We start from the raw sequence: 24,116 nt of genomic DNA, 5'->3' as shown, positions 1-24,116 counted from the left end.
AGAGGAGCACAGCAATCCACACCCAGGATAAAGGAAATAAGTATGGGCAACTCCAAGTGAAAATCAATTCTTGATTTATTAAATCAGCAGGGCAATGGAGTAGGAAAACGCACAACTGCCCTGCTGATTTAATAAATCAAGATTTGATTTTCCCTTGGAGTTGCCCATACTTATTTCCTTTATCCTGGATGTGGATTGCTGTGGATTGCTGTGCTCCTCTACTTCTCTACATGCATTGAGAGAAGATCCAAATGTCATGGAAGGAGTGTTTTTTTTGTTGCTTTGTTTGAGTGGGGCAGCTTGCGAGTTGTGTATTAACCCTTGTTCTGTAGAGGAGATATTGTCCATTTGACGGACATTTGCGGGGGTGAAACGTGTGAGCGTTTGCGGGCGTGAGCATTAACCCTTGTCCCATATGCAAGTTGCATGCTCTCAGGGTGCTGTACGTGAAAGGGAAGTCTTTAAATTGATTATGCACATTGCTTCCTATTTTTAAAGCGCACTCTGAGTGCTCATTTGCATGTCATTACCCAGAATCCCTGGTGGCTAAGAGATAATGGGGAAAGGTTGGGTTGCACACCTGTCTGAGACGTGAATGTGCACAGAAGTGATATTTTTATTTGCTATTAAAAGCTGCTCCTGCATCAAGCGTACCAACAAGAAGCCACAACGGATGACATTTTGGCTTCCTATTGACTTCAGTCCTAAAGGGGACTGAATGCCGGTATCTTTACCGGTAAATATCTCAGGAAATTGGGAGAGCTGAAGATGGTGCCGTTCATCTCCAGCAACCCTCAAAACTCTCATCCTATACCAAAAAAAGGGGGATGGGGAGATGAAAAAGAGAGCAGCTGGGATTGCTGCTTTAAGCTTTCATTTGGACATCTTTGAACAAAAAGTGCAGTTCTATTCATACAGTGTGGTTCTTACAAGCAGCTTTTTGTTTTTTTTCTTTTCCACCGTAAGCATGTTCTTGTGAAATATTGATGGGAAATCTATGTTTTTGGGGACTGTGTGCTGTCGGGCTCCTGTTTGAATTTGAAACCCATGGTGCAGAACAGGTTTCATGACTTTTTGTTGCAATACCATTATGTTTTGCGAAATGAGACTGTCCTAAATGTTCCCTCAAGTTTCATGGTGCTTATATGCAAATAAACCCGAGAAAATAAACTGTGCTCAGTAATAATCCTCCTATATTGTGTATTAGTGGTTTACGACGCAGTATATCACCCTTGCAGCTAATCCTTCATCTCAGTTGTTATTGCTGTGTTGGTGCAATACATGGAAGAATAAACTAGATTTAAAATGTAGATTTTGATTTATATAATACATTTTTAAGTCTTTTTTTCCCTACCTTAATCTTTTGTCCCAATATCCTAGTGAAAAGCATGTGAATTATAATGCCTCATTGAAAACTCTCTTGTTAAAGGTTTAATAAGGTTTTATACATAATTTAGAATGTCCTGAATTAAATGTCGTTTTTAAATAAAGCTCTACAATCAAATATATATTTTTTTACATTATTTTTACAAAATACGCAAATGCTTGAAGTTTTTACAGTGAAAGATGTGAGCACGATAAAAATGGAAATGCATTAAAAAAATGATGGTTCTTGTTTAATGGAACATTTAAAAAGTCTGAAAAAAGGATATACAGTATAGCTATATAGATTTGAACCAGTACATCGCAAAACTGTGGGTTCCCGACAGAAGGAATTATTTGCACTTTTTATTGCAAGTTATGAGCAGGTATGTTTGAAGTATGATGGCAATAGAGAAAGTTAAGCCTGAGAAGGCTTGACAACAAGATACATCAGTATTCCTAGTTTTTTGTTTAATCCAGTTTTATAGATTTTAGAGCCATTTTTATGAAGCTGTGCTATTTCACAAGACACTTCCTTACTTCAAATGGTGTCTTGTGAAAAATAAGGCTGCGCTTATCGTGCCTGGCGACGCGATGTCTCTCCAAAACAAATACATTGAGTCCGTCGCAAGTGCTTATAGTAAGCGTGACGGTGACGGAGCGACCAAAATTTTTGAAGCCGGGTCTATTTGATTTTTTTTTAGAGACAGTCGCCACGTGACTGTCTCTAAACCCTTTCGTGACGTCACTGGCCTTGTCGCCAACGACGTTGCTTCAAATCAAATTATAACTTTCGCTAGTGGTGACGTCATTGGTCGTGTCGCCAGCACTATAAGCGCGGCCTAAAGTGTGTGTGTGTGTGTGTGTGTGTGTCACTCTCAGCACCATGAAATAGTACAAGAGATTTATTTGAAGCATCAATGTAACAGTTCCTATTTGGTGCTTCAATAAATCTCAAACTATTTCTTGGAAATGTGAGCACCTGCCATACACACAAGATACAGGCAGCATTATTGTACGCTCTGTTCCCCAAGGTGACATGGTGCAGTAGCCCTGCCCACCTTCTTGTGTTCGGCTGATGCAAAACAATTCTCGCTTGTGTATATGCATTTGTATACATTAGATCGCCGCTTTAACTAAGCACTATGGCAAGTGCCCGGGTACATGATTGCTGCATTATTTTATTGTGTGTGTGTTTAGAGAGAGAGATACAAATAGACCGAGAATATGAATGAATCAAAGTTGGCTGAGACACTCCATAAGGTCTGCTTTATTTTATTTATTTGTTTTTCTTGTTTCATTCTATGTGTTTGTTTTTGCTCATCCTTGAAAAAGCTTCCATGGGATGGGCCAAACCATTGAATCAATAAGTGTTTTCCAAAAAGGATTTACTAGCTGCAAAAAAACATTCACCCCTGATTTTGACCATTCCATTCTCGAAGTGTATTTTAGATGTTCTAGATGAATGGATAGAACTATATATCTAAAAAGCTCTATATATACTGTATTAAGACCGTATTGATACAAATAATTTGAATGCCTTTTCTTTGTTCTATAGGTTTCCATGTTGGCATGTGTTTTGCAATGAGGACAGCACACCACTTTCTTCACAAGTCTCACAAACTAATGAAGGCCCAATAACTGAAGATGAGCCTACAAAGAAAAAGGTACAAATGTGTGAATTCCCTAAAGATAACAATCACAAAATATCATCACAGCTAATGTTAATGTCAAAAAGTTGAAAACCTCTTACTCTTCAAAATGGTTTTCTCTTGTAGTATATTGTTGCAGTTTGTCATTTTTGTAACCTTTTTATCGCACAAGGGAAGTTGAGATATTGGATGTGCAATATCCTCTCTTTACAGACTTAAAAAATTATTCAGTGTAAGACTTGGCAAGTCGTCTGTAACCTTTTCCTGATTTTAATATTCTGAATGCAAACCGATCATCTAAATGGGGTTAAAGAAGCAATTATGCCAGTGTTTTTTTTCTTCTTGATAAGCCAGGGACAAATAGGCCTTGATTTTATGTCAATTTTAGTACACATGACCTGTAAAGAGAGTTGCCTGACCTATTAATTGTCACCGTGACCAGGATTTGATGGACTGATGTGTTCAGCTGCAGATTTTTTTAGATCCCTTTTCATGGCAATGTTGTGTTTTAGGGTTTTGAACTTCCCTGAGTTTGAACCTCTCAGACTACCTTTGAGGTTTGTTGTTGACATAGCTTTCCTCCGAGAAAGTAGTGGGGGGGGGGGGGTGGAGATTATTGAAGCCTTAGAATGGGCCTTAGGCTGTTCTCATGGAATTGGCTTATTACAGTCGTTGGTGTGATTGATTTTAGTTTTCTGAGTCATCCTACAGCAGAGGTGGGCAACCTATTTTGTAATGTTGCCACAGGTGTGGCGAATGAGAATTGAAAATTGCCACACCATGCTTTTCTACAAATTTTAGCTCCCATAAAAAAATGACAGTTCATGGTCTGGTCTAGACTCCAACTGAAGGCAGAGGGGAGTATTGGATGGCGTTGTTGCGTCAATGACTCATTCAGAAAGCGGAAAACAGCACACACCGTCAGGAGAAAGTTTACTGTGGGAGCTGGCAAACTCAAATCGCCACACTTTCATGGCCAATTCGCCACTTGTGGTGATTGGCGACAGTGTTGCCCACCTCGGTCCTTACTGTATCTCAGCATTTCATTTACAGGCACCCTTTAACACCACCTTTTCGGTTGACCTCCAGTGTGAAGTTATATAGAGGCCGACTGAGCAGTATCACTGCAAAGCACCTCATAAAATAACAATGGTGGCAGCAGCTTCTAAGTAAATCATTGCTGAAATATCTCTGCCGTTCAGGTTTTCAGTGGATCCTACCACAATGAGACAGTTCTGGTAGCTTCCCAAAAGTGTCACTTTGTAACATTTCAAGATGACTGTTTTTATAGAATAAGTATATAATTGTGTATTGTCATAAAATACCACTTTTTTCCTTACGTGTGTGAAAACAAATATGAATTTTCTTTCAATAACAAACTTGTAGTTCTGGAACATTTCTTGTTTTTTGAGCATCTCATGCCTTCATAATACATTTACATGATCTCCTGAAATGTTGGGACTTTTGTTGCATTGGAGATCCGGTGTGTGCTGTTCATCTAAGATGTTGTCCTTTTCTTATTCTTTTAAACAAATGCAATAGGAGGAAACGGAACAGCTAAAGGTCCCTGAAATAATGGAACCGACCGACTCTACATCTGAAGGTCAAGTACACCAAGATATTCTTTTGGAAGAGAGTACACAAGAGGAGAAGGTATTTATTCTCATTTAGCAGTCACTTTACAGGATTGTCTTTCAAATCTAAGGGACAAACCATAGTATGAAATGAGGTAATGGAGATTAAATTGGAGGTGCTTTTTTTTTTATTTCATGATTAAACACAGGGCTGTCTGTGTCTTGATTTTTTTAGTAGTACAGTATTTGAACCAGGGGGGTCCTTTTGAACTGATTTGTGCTCCAGGGATGTCCAAGTTCACAAGATGCCTTCCGGTTTAGTTACTGGTTACTTTATCCTTTTTAATTGGTTATTTTTATGTACGGTACATTCTAGTAAGATTTAGATCACTTTTGAGCTCATTCATATGTTTAAGGGCAGGTCCATACAGCCGCAGAGCGTGCAGCGTCATCTGTGCGGGGCGCGATCACATTGCCTAAAGGCATTGGTCGCGCCCATAGACCGTGCGGGTGCAAGCTGGAGGGGGCGCGCGTTGCGCAAGAAATCAGTTGAAACTGATTTTATTGACGCGACAAGCAGGTCACGTGAGCGGTTCGCCCAATGAGGGCGACCCAGCTCCTTGACGCCCCTAGGCACGCCCACCACAGCGCGTCCAGCATAGCCTCTGCGCGGCCAAAGGCTGTATGGCCTTAGCCTTAGGCTGCGTTGATAGTACTGGCGACGGATTGCAGCCGCAAAGCAACTCACTGTAGTCAGTAGCGATCGCCCATATTGGGGGCTACGTGTGACAGCTACCAAAATCGCTGTAGTCAAAAGAATTTGAGATTTCTAGAGACTGCCGCACCACGTGAGCCAATCCCATAGCCCCCTGTCGCCAGCGACATCGCACACCAGTGTGCAACTTTTGCACAAAGCATTAATTTGACCCCAATCTTGTCTAGAAAATAACCGCAAGAATGCTTTTAAGAAATGTGTATTGACCACAAAATGGCCTGGAGCAATGATTTTTGTTTGCAAATGTATTTGTGATTTTCAGTGTAAATTGTTAATACAGTATTCTAAATATTAATCTTGCGTAGGTTCAAACATTTCCAGTAGCGAGTGTGCCAGACTTGTGAGCTATGTAAAGGAGCAGCACTTCCTTTCAATTGTACAACTTTCACGTTGAGTCATTACCATTTTTTATGCATAAAAAGCGTTCTAAAAGAGTTTAGTTTGACTTGTTATATTGACTCTTTTTGAAGTATTATTGGTATACTTGGTGTTATTTCGCAATGATATACACAATTTATTAGTTTTAGATAAATTAGGCGTGATCTGTGAGTTTTATAAATGTTCAGGTGAATTACAAACTAAAGTGTTTCTTACACATTTCTCTAGACTTACAAATGTTTGTGATTTGTGCAGGATAAAAAAACAGAGCCAGTTCTTAATGTAGCTGTAGTCGATACAGACTCCGAGGGCCTGGAAAAAGCAGCTTTGAACTTGGCTACAAGTAACATTTCCAGTTCATCTACCTCAGAGATTCCTCCTGTCCCTCAGCAAGAGTAAGCCTGTTTATTTTACTTGTGTGTGACATTAGAAATTATACTTACATCTGCAAGGTGTGTCAAGCTAATGAAGTGCTGTATTTTTGCAAAATCTATTTACATTGTTCAGCGAAGTCCGACTGCAATGATTCAAGTGATCGCTAAGAAGGTTCATTTGCAAGCAAATAAAACATAGTTGTTTTTCAGATTTGAAGCTCTGAAAAACAACTTGTTTTGGACAATCATAATTGTGTTTGTAGGGAACTCCTGAATTATTTTTTTTTTAACGGCCCTAAAGAATAACCCCACATCTAAAAAGTAGTAATAACCTAGGAATATTTTGTGCAGTTGTAGGTCGCCCTTGTTTCACTGTTTGACTCAAATACGTATTTATTACTCTTGAACTTATCTGTAAAAATATGAGAAACTTTCTTTCCCATTACATTCTTTTTATGAATCCCAAAGGTATCCTTACAGTCAACATCTAAAGAAGAAAAACATGCCTCCCACACTATTTTAAGTGAAAATAAAACTAAGATTTTTAAAATAAAATATATTTAATATCTGCCCCTGCACCCTCACTCACCCCCTTCACACTGCTAATGGATGGATGGTCCTACATGCTTTCCACACTTCTCACTATCCCTTTCATCCATTTATGGCCCTATCTGTTTATTTACTATTCCCTCTGCGAGTCCTTCTCTCCCTCTTCTGCATTAGATTATCTTGTTTTTTTACATCTGTGTTAAACAGATGGAATCTTGTAAATCAGTATTGCTGATCTGAAGAAGAGTGGGCACTCTCAAACTTGTATTATATCAATTAAATAAAGAAACATATGAGTAGCACTGTGGCTAATACTATATACAGGCAGTCCTCGGTTATCCGACACAATGCGTTACTCAAAATGGCGTTGTAAGCGAAACACGTTTTCCCATAGGAACACTGTTTAAATGAAAGGTTCCGTTCCTGAAGGCATTTTTAACACTAAAATACACCAAATATTTTATGCAGGCAATAAGATATGCAGCACACACATAAATTATATAGTGTATATACTGTATTATATATATATAATATAACATAATAAATAATATATTATATAGTATAATATATAATTATATAGTATAATATTATATATATATACGCTCTTACGATGCTTTGCAACGTTGTTTAAGTGAATGTGTATATATATATACACACATACACAACGTTGCAAAGCGTCGTAAGAGCGTTGGATAAGCGAAGCGTTGTAAAACGAGGACTGCCTGTACATGATACATAAAGCTTGGCCCCCTGCAGGCACACTTACCAGAATGCCCTCCCACTGTCTCTGTACGTTCTACCTAACAATTAGATTGTAAGCTCTTCGGAGCAGGGACTACTCTTCCTAAATGTTACTTTTATGTCTGAAGCACTTCTTCCCATTATTTCTTATTTGTATTATTTGTTATTTATATGATTGTAACGTGTATTATAGTTTTTAGCGCTATGTACATTAATGGCGCTATATAAATAAAGACATGCATACATTTAAATAAATAAATAAATAACCTAATACTGAAGTACTAATTTCTTCTGCACTATCGCAACTGGACTAACATGGCTATTTCTATTTAATTCGATATAGAATATAAAACTAGTCAGAAAAGGCGTCACGTGTTTGGTAATAAAGGTACCCCTATAGGCCAGCCAATGGTTGCAAAATGCAAGCTTTTAAGGCAAGTCTGGTCCTGTGCTGTACCCAACATTTGTATTATTTATTCACCTTCTAAAATGTGTTCTCATTGAAAGGGAACTGTGTTGGGTAGTCGTAAAAAATATACGTATCTGTATATATGTCCCATATTAGTTGAGGCTTGACCAACAACTGAGATTCTTCAGTCTTTACTTGACATTGCTACTGGAAGTTAGGGCGAAACCAGTGTTGGGCACCATGGTATGCAGAAGGACGTTGCAGCCATGGTAGGAACTTTTCTCAGCCCTTTGTAGTCGGCTACATAATGCCGGTGCCTTGGTGAATACTGCCCCCGCCGCTACCCTTCTTGTACTGGGAACTAGTGATTAGCACAGGAGAGGAGCAGACCAGTATTTCAGTATCATTACGCATTTGAGGGAGTGGTGAGAAGCTGTGATCCATGCCAACAACATCACCGCTCTGTCTGAATTGGGGAGTGGGAGAAAGGGCTGCTATGGCGTGCAGCGGATGAGGGCTGTATTTGAAGCCCCCGAGGGGCTGCCTGTTGACCATAAATAATCTAGACAGTCATTTACAGAGCAGTCTATAAGACCAAACCCTTTTTAAAAGCCAGGTTTAAAAATAAATGTTGTGAAAATGATATCCACGCTCTTCCTTCTTAAAGCTGCAGTTCACGCTCTTTTTTTTTTTTTTAATTTATTTTTTTACGTCAATAGTTTTATGTTGGCAATCTCTACTTACCTAAAGAACTGCATAGCTGCAGGTCAATTCGTTCTTCATGTATTGATCGGGGAAATTTGGTGACATCATTAGAGCTGGCATATGTTTTTCTTCTGCTTCTGTCACTCAGTGGATGCTCATGAATATTCATGAGCACTCCTGCACTGACATGTGCTAGAGGGAGGGCAGGGCTGACAAAGGGGTGTGCCAGGGCTTGTGACAGGACATGAAGGGGCAGTGCCTTAGCAAATGGTTGTTAAAATAGAATACAAGAAAATTGGTCTTTCAAAGTTGTTGTTTTTTAAAACAGAAAATGCTAAAAGTATTTTTTCTTACTTCAGAACTGATTTATTATAAAAAACACACATGCAGGATATTGACTGAACTGCAGCTTTAAAGCCGATATATTGCAGCGTTCTCCTTTCACAGCATCGGTGTCGGAGCACTCCAAAAATTCCTGCAATCGACTCCTACAATTAAAAACCATTGGTAGGTGTTAAAAATTAAGTCGAAGTGGGGGCCAAAGACATCGCAAGCAGTGTAGTCAACAGGGGCTCCGCACCTTGGACTTTCCCTGAATTAGTTATTACTGGAGCTTTCGTGTAAGTCTTGAGTGCTGGCATACCATGTGATCTTCAGCGTGACGCGACCTCGATGCATTTTCCCACCGTGCTTCATTGTGGGTCACGTCTAAGAGGCAATGCTCCTCATATGAGCAGCTGTGAAACCCTGATGAAATTAAGTGGTGCGAAACGTGTTGAGGTCACTACGATTTTCTAATCTGTTAGAGATGCATTCCTATTTGTTTGTTGATAATACAATTGCATACTGATCACTGGTGCACTCTGTATCTTTCCTTTAAAATACATGTGTACACTGTGAGCTACTATATGCAACATGAAATCTAAAATACAATGATTGAGATAAGTCTGCCCCAATCTAAAACATCAGCTAAAGAAAAAGGGCCGAACAAGGCTAAGGCTGCTGCTCCAGTGGTCATGGCTGCACGCCGGGCGGCACATGCACCCGTTTCAGCCGCCACCTGTGGTCTGCGGCTGTGCTTTCAGAGCAGGAGATCCGACGGGGGGGGAGGGGTGGATGGGATCTCACTATGTCACGAGGCTGGTTCACCCTCATTGGCTGAACCGCCGCCGTGACGTGTCCAATGCTCGCCCGCCGCGCCAAAAGACAAAAATCTTGACTTCCGGCCAAGGCGGTTGCGCATCGCGGCTTGTGCACGCACACACACCGACTGGGTCCTGCCCCATAGAGGGCTGTGCCTTGTGTGTGGTGCGCACGCCGTCGCCTGCGCAGCCATGGCCACTGGGGACGAAGCCTTATGCAGGAAAGCAAAAGAAGCTGAATGCGATTCAGCCCTTAAGTGCCATAAAGAACATCACAGACCAAATCTTCCCGACTCCTTGGAAGAGAGAATATTTTAATCCATTTTCTTTCATATTTAACTAGTTCTGGTAGTGTAGTAGTGTTTGTTTTTGCCCCCCCCCCCCCAACACAATATAAGCCTATATTTTAACAAGAGGGCAGCCTGACCTTAAAAAACATCTTTTGCATCTAGCTTCCAACTATCTTACCGGTTCCATTTGGTCTCTCGGTCTCTGTCTCTTATAAGGCTTTGTCCATAGTGAAAGCGAGCGAGAGCGCTACAGTGCTACTTGCATTGCGCAAGCTTTCCACACCGGGGATGTGTGGACTGTAGGTTTTTGGGAAGCGAGGGGGTGGGTGCAGTCATGATGTAGGGTGGGGGGGCGGCGTGTCAAGGAAGTGTCATGCATGAAAACATGCCTTGTTTAAAAAAAAAAAGTGATGCATTGAAATGAGCATTGTACACTACAAAAATAATTAAAAATGAACAATTATATACAAGTAATGAACAATACATCAGAAATTTCTCTCCATAAATTATCATTGATATCTGTCATGCTATGAATGAAAGGTTCATGTTTGTACACATCAAATCTTCACTAGTTGAGTTGTCCATATTCTCACAGCGAGCACAACTCAACTGACAAAAAGTAATTTGAACAGTACCCATGCAGAATAGCTTACTAATTTTTTGTTGGCTGTTAGCTGCTCTCATGACACGGCTGTCTCGCTGCAATGCCAAACAAGTTTGTCTCCCCTGCTTTTGGTATCCTTGTATCTTGTGCAAGCTCGCGCTCACTATGTCCATGCGCTTTGGAATAGAAACGTTTGTTTGTAGTGCGACCTATGTAGCTCGCTTCGTATCATGAATATGGGAGAGGCCTAAGGCTACGACCCCGCTGTCAGCGCTGCACGCGCGCCTGCCAGGCTGGTGGTGCGTGCAGCCGAGTTTCCCCGGTCTGCAGGGGGAAAGACAAGGGGGCGCGCACATGACGCCACACGGCAGGTTCGCCCTCATTGGCTGAACCGCCGGGGGCGTGGCCTTGCGTTCCGTTAGTATTGAGCACAATTTTCGTGTCTGCAGCAAAAACGGAGCGGGCGCTGCAGCAGGGACCTGGCCTAAGACATGCTGTAAGAAGAGATTCCTGGAGAGATTATTAATTGCTGATTCATTTTCTATGCACTTCCTTTGGAGGTTTGGCGACTTACATTCCCTGCCTAACACTCATCTCAAGGAGTACCCTATTTGCATGAAACGTCAGCTTAGTTTCTGTCCAAAATGCAGTCAGGTGTTCCTTGGAACTGAATCTGTCTTTGCCAAATGTATTCAGGCCTATAAAATTGCTGCCAAGTTTCTAATACATTATGAAGGAACCACTACCTCCTTAGTGGAATAAGTGCCAGCTGTCCTGCCCTGCTCATTTTTAAAGCATTTTTTAAAGTGCTAATGCTTTATCCATTAAAACCTACCTGTACTTAATGCCCATGTTGCGGTGGTGTAGCTCTGCGCCAAAGTAGCAAAGGGTTGTTTTTTTTAAATAATATTTACTGTGGGTTATAAATCGTTTCAGTACTGAATGCGGCTGATGCATTGTAGTTCCTTTCCAAATTAGAGTATTAATGAAGTATGGGGGAAGTAGCTGTGTCGGTATTAGAGTACACTATCTTATTTTGCATGTTGTGATATTTTGTCCGAACCCCCAGTGTCCGGTTTTAAGAGACTGATTTAGTACATGCACTTGTAAAACTTGTTTGGTATGGAAAGATCATATACTGTACACTGTGTAAACTAAATCTATGACCTACTTTCATGTTGGTACATTAAAATGTTTTATGCACCAGTAAAATGTGCCTGCATACAAGGACTATTGAATTATTCTAGCCTTACTATAAAACATGCATTTGTTGTTGTTCATAGCTGCCTCCATAACTTGTATGAGACCAGTGCAAGAAGAATAAATATATTTTTAAAGATACTGTATATAGCCTTTTTGTAGTTTTGTGTGGCAGCAGCAACTGAGCTACCGTTAAAGGTACCAGACACACCCATGCACATCCAATATGACAAATTATTTAGGATATACTGTATGTATGTTTTTAGCTCATTATTTTTGCTAAACACCCGTATTTAATGCGGCAACACATGTAGCACTCCTTAGGGCAGGGGCGCTGAACTCCAATCCTCAAGCCCCTCCAACAGGTCAGGTTTTCAGGATATCCCAGCTTCAGCACAGTTGGCTCAATCTGATTGAACCACCCGTGTTGAAGCTGGGATATCCTGAAAACCTGACCTGTTGGAGGGGCTTGAGGACTGGAGTTGAAGCCCCCCTGCCGTAGGGGGTATCGGTATCTCTGTAGTTGAAATGTTCCGGTCACTTGGGCCAATAGGAAGCTGCAGGGGGTGAGTTCCTATTGGCCCGCATGATGCGGGACGTTTAAATGCCGCCTTTGTTAGGCACACAGTTCCATGTCTGCAGATACCGGAATCCCCTAAGGAGGTAAGTATCTCCGGAAACGGGGGTTACCCGAGCTGAAATGAGCGCAGTTCATCTCTGGGGACCCCCTGCTTAAACCTGTAATAACATTTTTTTTATTTTTTTTTTAAATCACGCAGTGTTGCATGTTCTGTTGCTTTAATCGCCAGGTCTAAGCACAAACGTGTAATAGCAGTAATGTATGAGAGCTACAGTATCTTTCCACTGCAGCCATGAGCTTTGAAAGTATATTTTATATATATATATATATATATATATATATATATATATAATTATTATTATTATTATTATTATTATTTTATTTTAAATCTTTTTCCCTTGCACTTTTTTTTCTTTCACCATTGTTGTAGGGCACTTTTTGTTTTTTTTAAACGATTTTTAATTGCATTGTAGCTTACATATAGTGATTTTATTATATCTTTGTTTTGTTTGAATTATCTCCACTACACAGAGAGAAGATTAAAGGACACAGTATGAATTGGTAGTGTAGAACCCGCTGAAACAGGCCACCTTGACGTGGTTGCAGGCTTAACATGTTTTGGTCAAAAGATTTAACTAAATCACCCTTACACATTAGAAGAAAATATATAATGAACTAAATCTGTCATATTGGATGTGAATCTGGGCTTTTGTTCACTATTGTATATTTCAGGTCACTTTCCCAGTATTACTCCAGTTTATACCCTTGAACAAGTATATTACACTTTTTAAACTGCGAGCATACTTTGATTCTTGGGGGCAATCCATGCTGTTCTTATTTCTATTTTTTTTTTTCCCCCGCCCCATTTGTTTTATATAGGCTGGAAGCAGCATGTCTCTAGATCTGGCCCCCATTAATTTCAGCTCTGGGGACCCCCTAATTCCAGAGATGCATACCTTTTTTGTAGTGGGTGCCGGTAGCCGCTTCATGGTTAATATGGTGGATTTTCAAAGCACCTTCTGGCCAATAGAAAGCCGTGATGTGATCCGTACGGCTTCCTATTGGCCCATGTGACGCGGGAGCTTTAAACTGCTGAGGGATATTGGCACCCTCTTCGGAGGTAAGTATCTCTAGAAGCAGGGGGTCCCGAAGCTGAAATGAATGGGATTCAGCTCCGGAGACCCCCTGCTTCATTCAATTCTGTATAATAAAAAAAGAAAAAGGCATAGATTGCTCCTTTAGGTTAAAGCAATTTCTGTGGTTGTAATTATAAATTCATAGACACTTCTTAATTTTGCTCTGAAATTAAAATGAAGCCTGCATAATTATTTAATTTGTACTTACAGTTGGAAAGAACAACATTTTAAAAAGATCTTCCTATTTCTGTGTTTATAAACAGCAAAAATAGCTAAACTTGTGCAATGGAAGGTATTCCTGTCAAAAAATTAATTTGCCCTGGACCGACACTTGTCTTTATTAGCAGAATTGGATTGACCTCGTTTCCTCCTTTGCATCTCTCGCTACTTGTTATATTTTACTTGGAGATCTTTTATCGCCAAGCCGTTCTCCATTCTACAATTGTTGCACGGTCCATGGTGGCCCTTTTTGCAGAAGGGGTTCATTATTATTTGTCTTTAAATGCACAGTCCCTGCAAAAATAGTGTTTGCAAATACATTTAAAGTTATAAAAGGCCATATTCTTCCCCCTTTTTTTTTTTTTTTTTAATATATATATTTCCAGTTCTTGTTAGAAATCCTAAAGTGGACATTTAATCACAAAGGCTTCTGGACAAATAAAACTACAGTTGTTTTTTTAAGCGTACATAATTACGTGCAGATATCTTTTAAGGGCTTCAACTTAAAAATAAAAGGATTTGGAAAAGCATGAAAGGGCATGTTTCGAGTTCACTAACAATACAGATCTGGACTTTTTTTTAAGGGGTTGGCCCTCCTAATGCTAAAGTGATCTAATAGCAGGGATACATTTCACAGGGTAACAGTGGGTGACTTAACCTTCCCAAAGGTGTATTTTTAAATGTTGAAATATTTAGGCCAATAGTCACTAAGCGGTGTAAATTCACAAAACCCCTTCTGGTGAATGTCTGTAAAGTGTTTTCCAGCACCGAGGGGTGTTTTATGGCATAATTTGGGATTAAGTTGGTTGCAAACCTTGGTTTGTACAGGCAAATAGTACGTCTGCACCTTTCCTTTCTTTCGTGGAAAGCCGTTATCCTGCCACCAGCCAAACCAATACGAATCGGTGAAAATAAATCGAAGCATATGCGTTTTTTAGAGGAAACAAGTCAAAAGTTTACATTAACCCATAGAGTACCAGTCTAGCCTTGAGACAACAGTGCTACGTCCCCCTCCGGCACTCAATCATGTGATGACTTCGTCACAGTACATGAGTCATCCCCTTTTGTTCCTCACCCGTGTAAATCACGTATGGAGCACAGGATGCAATATCCCATAGCAAGGCGAGCATTTTTTTTTATTTAATGTTGCTACTATCCTGAGTGCCAGACCCCATAATGTTGTAGCAATGTCTCGGGGGACTGTAAGGGTTAACCTTTTCAGTGCCCTTAGACGTATCTGGGCGAATCCTAGTTTTAAGGGGTTATGAAGCGCCCCCCACTTAAGTTTCCAGCCACGTCACGTGATCGCTCGGGAGCAATCACATGACACGAAAGTGCCGCGAGGCCGGTGACACGCAGGGGCTGCTAGACTTCATGCACTGAAAACGTTCAGGCATATTGCTTCATACGGCGTTGTAGGATTTCCTTTTAAAAGGTTAGACACAACATAATGTTGAAAATATTTTCAATCTAATTGGCTTCCTTCAACAAATTAATCATTCATACCGCAAACTTTTTACTCCTTTTTGTTTCTTTGAAAATGAAGCACAAAACCCTTTTCTTTGGGTTGCTCATGGGGTGTTGTCCAATAATAATTTAAAAAAAATGTTACTACGCTTATTCCACCCTGTCTTTCAGTCATTAATGGTAACTTTTATCATGTGCTAACTCTTGATACCCAGTGAATTTAACACATAAAAGGGAGCAGCTAGAGGAAATCCAGTTCCTCCCAAATCGAAGATTATTATGTTTTGTAAATTAAAAACAATACTTGTAGGTGTTTGGTTTTGGTAAAAAATTAAAACATCAATAACTCAGATTTAACAGTTAAATAATTTTTGCCTTTATTATACTTTTATACTATGAGGCACTGCCCCTTTAAACAAAGATTTCCCCTGAAGTATAATTTTAGGGTTTTATATTGGAGTATGTATATATGTATAAGGTAACCAGAGCAGAATTACAATTAGTTTCTGCATGTAAGAGTGTTTAATCTTATTGGGCTATTCAATAAACTGTGTTAATGCTGTGATTGGGTACTATCGCAGCTTTAATGAATAACTCTGTATTTGATTTGTATGGTGACATGCATCTGACATACAGTAGCCCTTACCTCAGGGTTGGCCAACTCCAGTCCTCAATGGCCCCCAACAGGCCAGGTTGGCAGGATAGCCCTGCTTCAGCACAGGTGGCTTAGGCTGAGTCCATAGAAGGCACGTCCGTGCTGAGCCGTGCAGACGCTCCGCACTGAGCCCCTGCATCCTCCATGAGCATGTCTTTAGAGGGGGCTCACCCGAGCGTCCGCAGGCGTGCTGAGGCGCTGAATTTTTCAGTCGACAGCCAAACTGTTTTTCAGAGCGCTGTCGGCTGAAAACATACAATCAGCACGGAGCAGCGTCAACGGCGCCGTGACGTTGACGTCGGTGCGTTGCAAGCAATTGGCCCAGCGATGTCACTGCCCGCCTCCCTCAGTCTCCCCCCGCCTCCCGATCGCGCCCGCTGGCTCGCCTGCATGGGCATGAAATCGCGCAGATTTCAGCAGGCGAGCCTTAGCGTCAGCGCGCCTCAGCCCTGCTACCCCCTCTATGGCCCCAGCCTTAGTCGTTGACTGAGCCACCTGTTCTGAAGCAGGGATATCCTGAAAATCTGACCTGTCTTGGGCCCTTGAGGACTGGAGTTGGCCACCCCATGCTTACATTATTGTCTTGCTTTAACTCTACCCCTTCCATCAAAGTGTTTGCTAGCTGTCCTAGCCTTACATTTGATTAGTAGGATCAGAGTCCTATATCGTACAAGTTATCACATTCAACTGATCCATATTGTCGGTGCAAATATGTCTGTATATTTTGATTACTTGTCACATTTTTTTAATGCATTCGTTAAGTATATCCATGTTTTGTACATTTAACATGCCTGTTGGTAGCACTAATGAGTACCATTAGATAAGTATTTGTATGTATTACTGTATAATTTGTCTCTGAGATGAAAATATGCAGAACAATTTAGCCGTGTACAATTATCCCCTTTCTCAGAGCCATTCCCAGAAAGAGAGACAATTGGATATTCATCTCGTACAACATTTAAACCGTTAAATACCCCATCATGGCGAATCTATCCCTGTTGCCAATTCTTTTAGTTATTTACCCCTGGATTTTGCATCTGTAAAAGATTTGAAAAAACAGATTTACAGTCTGTCAATCACTTGTCACACATTCAGAAACAATCTTTGACAGGCCCCTGAGAAGGACATTATGAAGAGGCTGCACATTTGTAAGAAATATAATACATATGGAAAAACAGTTTAATCATACCTTACAAATGGTTAGAGGAAAAAAGGAACCGTGTTAGAATTTTAATGTTTTCGTTCCAATTTAAGTTTGGATTATTTTGTGACAATTTGACGAGTCGTACACTCAACGTTGGTTGTAGGATCAGCTGTTGCATTGTCCAGTTGCCCTGTCAACTACATGAAACATCTTGGCCATTAAATGAAGGTGCAGAAATCGTCAGATATCCAACTCTGTAACTGTCAGAGTTTAAGTACTGCTTGCTGGTAAAATCTCTGTTAGTGGGATTCTCTATACGACATATCAGTGCTACATTATAATCCAATGCTACATCTAGGACTCTTTAAAAGGAGTGCAGCTACCAGAGAATTGCAAATTCTTTGCTTTGTGCACAGTAACTGGCTGCTTCTTCAAGTTAATCCTCAATTCTAGGTGGCAGCCATATAGGAAATGTAGTCTACCTGCCCCCATAGATGCCGATAATGGCGAACAGCTTCTCTTAATCTGGTAGGATTCCTTTCTCAAACACCCCAAGGGTAAAAAGGATGTTATCTCTTTCCCTTCAGTGCAATAGAAAATTCCAGTGCCGCCACCCCCCTAGTCAGCTCTAGTGAAGCTGAGCAGTCAGAACCTGACTGTGACTTTGGGGGGTCAGTAGAGGTTGACCCTCAGAGTGATGTCAATACGCCAGCAAGGTGAGTATTGAAGTAGGCTCAGTTTGCAAAAGCAAACCCATTGCAAAAAAAAAAAGAGACAAAATAAGGTAACCCTTCATCTGCTACTCTGGCCACACAGCATCCGACCACTCACATGCTCTGCTTGCTTCTCTTTCATTTGTGCATCTGCATATTGTGTATGTATGCATGGCGTATATCGGGGCTGAGTTGTAACTGAAGAGCCTTCAGGATTTTTGTGATGTCTCCACCTCTCTCCATTCTGTATTATTTTGCCATGGTGGGTTTGTTCTATTTTTATTCAACAAGTTACCCAGAGGTGGAATGCTAACATTGCAGTATTTTCAGAACCTAACACCTAGAATTATTTGCCTAGTAGTAACATAGCAACAGAAAAACTATTCAAATTGAAGTGTAGCTACTACCTTACTGCTTTTTCAGTTGCATCTCTGCATTATATTCAGTTTAAGCAGCAAAACATGTGAAATCTTATATGGTGTTTGTTTAAAAAATAAATAATAATAATCAGTTCTGTAGTATTAGATAATACTTGCTGCATTTAAAAAAAAAATTATTATTCAACTCAACGCCATTTTTAATGAGTTTTAAAGCATCCTTTGATTTTGGTAGCAGGTTTAGCCCACCTTCCAAGCAGTGCAAGATATTTGTAACCCTTTCCTGTTTGTGATCATTTGTTGCCAATATTCCCAGCAGTTTGAGCTGTAAACTGTAACAATAGATAATATTACCCTAGTAATATAAGGATACATTGTAGCTGCTGAGTTAAACTGTCTGAAGCGGCCATTATGTTAGGCACACAAGCAGGATGTTTACAGATTTCACAGGAGTACTAAACGATTGCCAGCTTTAGGTAAGCATGTAGAATGATACATTGCCATATGCTTTACATATACAAAGAAGATGGGGGACATGTAGTATTGCTGCTTTAACTCTGGCACCAAGAAACTACTCGGTGCAACATGTTGGCAATACTGTATTTTAATTAGGGAGCATGTCAAATAGTACCGTTTGAATGCATTCGGCGGAGCTGTTCTGATATGTAGTACCTTCATTTCTTCTTGTCATCGGGCGTGCCGTTTTCTTTCTTTGTTTCCCCTCAGTCTTGTGGATCAACATGTTGAAAACATCTCTGTTCCACACAGTGGAAAAGTGACAAACATTGAGGGAAAGGTTTCAGCACCTGATACAGAAGCAGACCAGCGGAAACTGTCTCTCAATGCTTCAGAGGGATTTAAAAAAGAGGTAAGAGTTGTAGTGGCGTCTCATTAGATATACTGTAACCTGAACTTGAAAAACCAACGGTGTGAGCCAGCTTTCTATGCTGAGTTAGTACTAATCACTGGGTTTTAGAAGGTGCGATTTATTCCTAACTGCACACAACTAATACAGGCATTTAGAACTGACAACGTTGAGGAACGCGCGGCCAATCATACTAAATGTCAGCAGTTTCACATAGGAGATAAAGATCACACTGTGCACATTGTAATATGAGGAAGATTACAATAGATATATAAATACAACCAATGTTTGACCCCCGCAATGTTACCAAAAGTCCCTGTTTAGCTATGTGATATGTGAGTGTATAATGCATAATAACTTGCATAAACAGTTGAAGTCTCTTTAATACTGTAAAGTTATAGAACACAGTTGTGCATGGTTTAGGGCATTGATAAAAGGTTGTGTTCTTTCCATTAATCAGGCAACAATTACAGTTGGCACACTGCAGTCTTAGAAGGGGTGTCATGTTCTGAGGGTGTTTATACTAATGTTTCTTGAAATGACAGAAATCGGACCAGAGAGAAGCAGGTGGTGTTGACCCAGTGGGTACCGGTAGCCCAAAGGACCCTGCAGACATTCCTACATTTGATGAATGGAAGAAGCAAGTAATGGAAGTTGAAAAAGAAAAGAGTAAGTCATTTTAGTGAGCAAAACACTGGTACAGAAATACTCCTCTTAAGTTCGCATTCCCCTCCTTTTACATTGTAAAATCAAACAAGCTGAACAAACCCAGGCATATATCTTAAAATAAGTGTATAGCCATTTTAGTGGGCGGTGCTGTGTATTATAGGCTTGTGTATCAGGTCATGCTGAATGCTAAAATAATTTTAGGGTTTTGACTGATTTTTCCCTATTGGCCATCAGTAGCATAACTGAGACACAGTAGGTGTTATTTATTAAACTGTGTTGGTGCCGATCAGGGCACTATCACCGTTTAATGAATAATCCCCAGTGTCTACAACTACACTGGTAGGACCAGCAACTTTCCAACCAATGAATGTTTTCAGAGTCGCACTAGCAGCTCCTTGTAATCGCCGGCAAAATACATTGGGGAAGCAAAATGAGATTAATGCCATGGACTCTGAATAAAACTGTTTGGAAATACCATCGGCAATTTGTAAAAAGGGTATTAATAATTGATTATAAATGGAAAATACATCAAGTAATGATAGATGCTGCAGGGACACTAGCTTAATGGCTAAAAGATAACCTTCAGACTTTCTAAACAGTTTTGTATTGCAAGCTTTAACGTATTCAATAGTAGTCTGGTTTTCAAAACTTCAGTTTGATATGTACTCACACTTACTGTTTTAGTTCTCACGGTTCATTTCTTCAATGGAAGCCATGCAAGTGTTCTCCTGGCAGCCAGTGTCTGCATTAACCTGAGCATTGTCGCCCTGGTGTAGTCTCTCCCCAGCATAATCTCTGTAGGGTGTAGATGAGAAATATGTCCCCATGGGTAAAAGAAGGTAAAAGTGAGAGGACTCCTCGGATAGAAGAGAAGGAGAAAATAAATGGTGAGGAAGTTGTAAAATAAATTATTTAGGGCAGTTGGCAAACATTCCGTAAAAACTAGAACAAATATATTTTAACAGACATGACCTACAAATGTAGCGTGAAATTGTGCAGTGGCATGTCACAATGTATTTGGATAACTGTGCATTTGGCCATGGAAAAGAATGTGATTTGTAAGATAAAAATCTAGGAATACACAGATCTACAAGAAACAAGTTTAAAACCATGCTTTTGTTGAGCCCATTAAAAAATAAATTGAAAGCATATTTTCTCGCTGATTTAAAAATTTTTTTTTTGAAACAAGGGGTTTCCGGAGCTGAACCAAATTCATTTCAGCTCAGGGGACCCATTGCTTCCTGAGATACCGGCACCCCTTAAGGAGGCAAGTATCTCCTGCTCCTATGACGTCACAGTTTCCTATTGATCCATGTAATGGGACAGCTAAACCTGAGCAGGAGATACCGGCACATGCCTCCGCGCCCTGCAGGCCTGTCCCTAGGATATCGGATGCTCCTTTGTAATGGATTGCTGTAGTTTCAAGCTAGTATAGGAAGGGGTTCAGACAGGATCACTATTGAGGATAAAGATTCCCTGTGCAGTGACCGCCCGGATTGAGAGGCACTGACCTAATGAAGTCGGCAATGAAACTCGACGTACATTTCATGTAAGCTCGCTTTCTCAAGGTAATGCATTAGGTTCAACTTTCATGGGAATTAACAGCCTACATCTTTACTTTGTAGCAAATAGTAGTGCACTCAAATGCCACACTTTTCATAGCGGACTTCATTAAAATGATACAAAAGGAGCTATGATACCAGAAGATGTCCATCCAACTATTTGCACCTTACATGATGGGTGTGTCAATATACACACTGTTCAAAGTTGCTGTTTTAAACAACCTACACAGATTGCATCCAATAACCCGGGATGAGCGGCGTTTAACTCGCTGTATTATAGTAGCACTCCCTTTTTTGTGCATCCCCTATCCTTTTATTATGTCTATTTTGAATGAAAGAGGTAGATGAAAAAACAAGTGACGCCGCGGTCACAGCTCCTCCAAACAGCCAAAACGCATGTAGAAAAAATAAAAAACTTTATTGATTGAACAAGTGAACAACAGCCATAGTTAACCTCTGACGCGTTTCGTCCGGGTTACGGACTTTTTCAAAGTTTTTGAAAAAGTCCGTAACACGGGCGAAACACGTCAGAGGTTAACTATGGCTGTTGTTCACTTGTTCAATCAATAAAGTTTTTTATTTTTTCTACATGCGTTTTGGCTGTTTGGAGGAGCTGTGACCGCGGCGTCACTTGTTTTTTCATCTACCTCTCTCATTTCCGGCTGGAGCACGCAAGGACATCACTATACAGCAGACCGCTGTGCAACTCTAAACCAGCTTATTGGCAGATCACTAAGGAGTCGTGAGTACTGACCGCTGGGGTTATTCCGTGACACAGGGCGTGGGTGAGGCTTATACTTACCGGCTCATAGGGGTCTACCTTTGGGCATTTCCCTGGACGTGCTCGCTGGTATTTCCCCCGGTTTTGGCCCCCCGCCCTGCATTAGTCTATACGGATACACTTCTGTTGCTTATTGCTTTTATACTTGAAGGATGTCTACCTCCTGCAACCACAGGCTTACATAATCATACCACCACGGTTTTGGTAGCCACAGTATTCCAAGGGTTTACTCCCTTAAACTTTGTCTATTTTGAATGAAAGAATATGTTTAATTTCAGCCACTTTACACTTCATATTGGCTGTCTTATATACAATCATATTTGATCCACACTATTTGTCTAGTGGACACATTACCCACAAAAAAAAAACATTGTGATGCTATTTACTTTTGAATTGAGCGCTATTTAAGAAGAGTCTTTTGTCTTGTGTGTTCTTGAGATTTATGACCGCGCCTAAAGTGTTTAATCTAACAGAGACCTGTTCTCTGTGAATCTTGATTTAATTAATAAATGTGTTTCCCATTTGAACTACAGATTTTTATGTGCATCATTGAATTGTATATTAGAGGTGATTTTTTACCTTTGTTGTTTCCTCTCTGACTTGCTGTATGTATTAATTACAAAAGGTATTGGTGGCGTTGGATGCCAGTCAGTTGATCAGTCCATATGCCCCCTTAAAGAAGCAATCTAAACTTGTTTTTTTTTTTTACCTTCAGTGTTTATTACAGGTTTGAAGCAGGGGTTCTCCGTAGCTGAACCCCATTAATTTCAGCTCCTGGTATTAATGTCCTTCCGGAGATACTTGCCTCTAAAGGGGGTGCCGGTATCTCTGAAGTCTTCAACTTCTTCGTCATATTGGCCAAAAGGAAGCCGCACCGGATGTTGTCACAGCTTCCTATTGGCCCGCAGGGCTCAGCTTTGAAAAGCAGCCATATAGTGAACCCTGGCGTGGCTACCGGCACCCCCTATGGGGGTAAGTATCTCTGAGAAGCAGGGGGTCCCTGGAGTTCAAATTAATGAGGTTCAGTTCCGGAGACCCCCTGCTCCAGTTCTGTATTAAAAAAGTGATGACAAAAAAAGACCCGGCTTGGATTGTGTCTTCAAGGGAGTGATCATCTGTCCATTGGTAAACCTGGTGTCATCATAACTACAGAATGTATGGATGAAGAGGTAATTCTGTTTCCCAGGAACATGAGTGAGTTTGTTCTTACTCTGCATCCCTTCGCTGTAACAAAACAGGACTTGGCTACTACCTTGAAATACTCTTCAAATAGTCTTCAATGGATTTATTAATATGGTGTATTTATTTTCCTAGGTCAGTCAATGCACCCATCTTCCAATGGTGGGCAACATTCAGTGAAGGTCCAAAAGAACAGAAACAATTACGCTTCGGTGGAGTGTGGGGCAAAAATACTTTCTGCCAACCCTGAGGCAAAGGTAATATTACACGTCATTTGTTATAGCTTATGGCTAATTTATTTGGAGCACGCAAACTCTGTTGCATGTGTTAACTTGTACCCAAAACCACCTTGTACTTTCCAGCTAAATGTTAATCCTGATCATATCTTAATCCATTGACTGCGAGAAAGAAATGGCCATTTACACATCACTGCCCTTGAATCATGAAATTGCAGATACACTTGTGTATCTTGTATGTAATTCTTTAAAAACATTTTTACATTATTTAGTAAAATGACTTGCAGCTGGATCATGGCCTCGGCCTTTCCACTGGATGCCTTTCTCTGTTTCTCTCTCAGGGTTTCACATATTTTTCTGATGAATTTAGAAATGACTATTTGCCTGTTTTATGACATCAGACTAAGTAATACAGTGACTGCATTTGTTAACGCGCATGTATTCAATCTGCATGTTATCGTGATGTTGCCAGGATTGATTGAGGCAAAATGCCAGCATCTATCTTAAACTCATAAGCCATAATAGACTTGCCAAAGGACATTTTTACAAAACATTTAAGTACAGATCTGTGGACCTTAGTGTTTGTTTTTTTTGACGAATGACTAAGGACTAGTGCAGACAATCCATACAGGAGACCGCAGGTGATATTAAAAGGGGAAAGCGATGTGTATGCTGTGATCTGGTGCAAATGCTGAATTTTTCGACTATTTTGTACATCCTCCACTAAGGGTTTTGCCCCTCCCAGAATTGGCAATTCTATTTGCAGGTGAAGTTAAGA

The 24,116-nt window shown here is 40.5% G+C and overlaps 1 protein-coding gene across 6 annotated transcripts in view; it reads left to right on the top strand.

Annotated features, from left to right (window-relative positions):
* Window positions 1-24,116, top strand: part of SUCO (SUN domain containing ossification factor) — an 84,932-nt gene that overhangs the window by 21,678 nt on the left and 39,138 nt on the right. For 5 of the 6 annotated variants that reach the window (XM_075616713.1, XM_075616712.1, XM_075616714.1 and 2 more), the window contains exons 2-8: window positions 2,921-3,029; window positions 4,557-4,667; window positions 5,997-6,136; window positions 17,544-17,672; window positions 18,773-18,914; window positions 19,457-19,580; window positions 23,238-23,359. In XM_075616713.1, the coding sequence (XP_075472828.1) occupies window positions 2,921-3,029; window positions 4,557-4,667; window positions 5,997-6,136; window positions 17,544-17,672; window positions 18,773-18,914; window positions 19,457-19,580; window positions 23,238-23,359 (877 nt within the window). The remainder of the gene's footprint in view (window positions 1-2,920; window positions 3,030-4,556; window positions 4,668-5,996; window positions 6,137-17,543; window positions 17,673-18,772; window positions 18,915-19,456; window positions 19,581-23,237; window positions 23,360-24,116) is intronic. The other variant, XM_075616715.1, reaches the window with a different exon arrangement.

This window comes from Ascaphus truei, chromosome 10 (genome assembly GCF_040206685.1).
Source record: "Ascaphus truei isolate aAscTru1 chromosome 10, aAscTru1.hap1, whole genome shotgun sequence".
Lineage (NCBI taxonomy): Eukaryota > Metazoa > Chordata > Amphibia > Anura > Ascaphidae > Ascaphus > Ascaphus truei.
The sequence above is the reverse complement of the archived record's forward strand: the minus strand, read 5'-3'. Positions and strand labels throughout refer to the sequence as shown.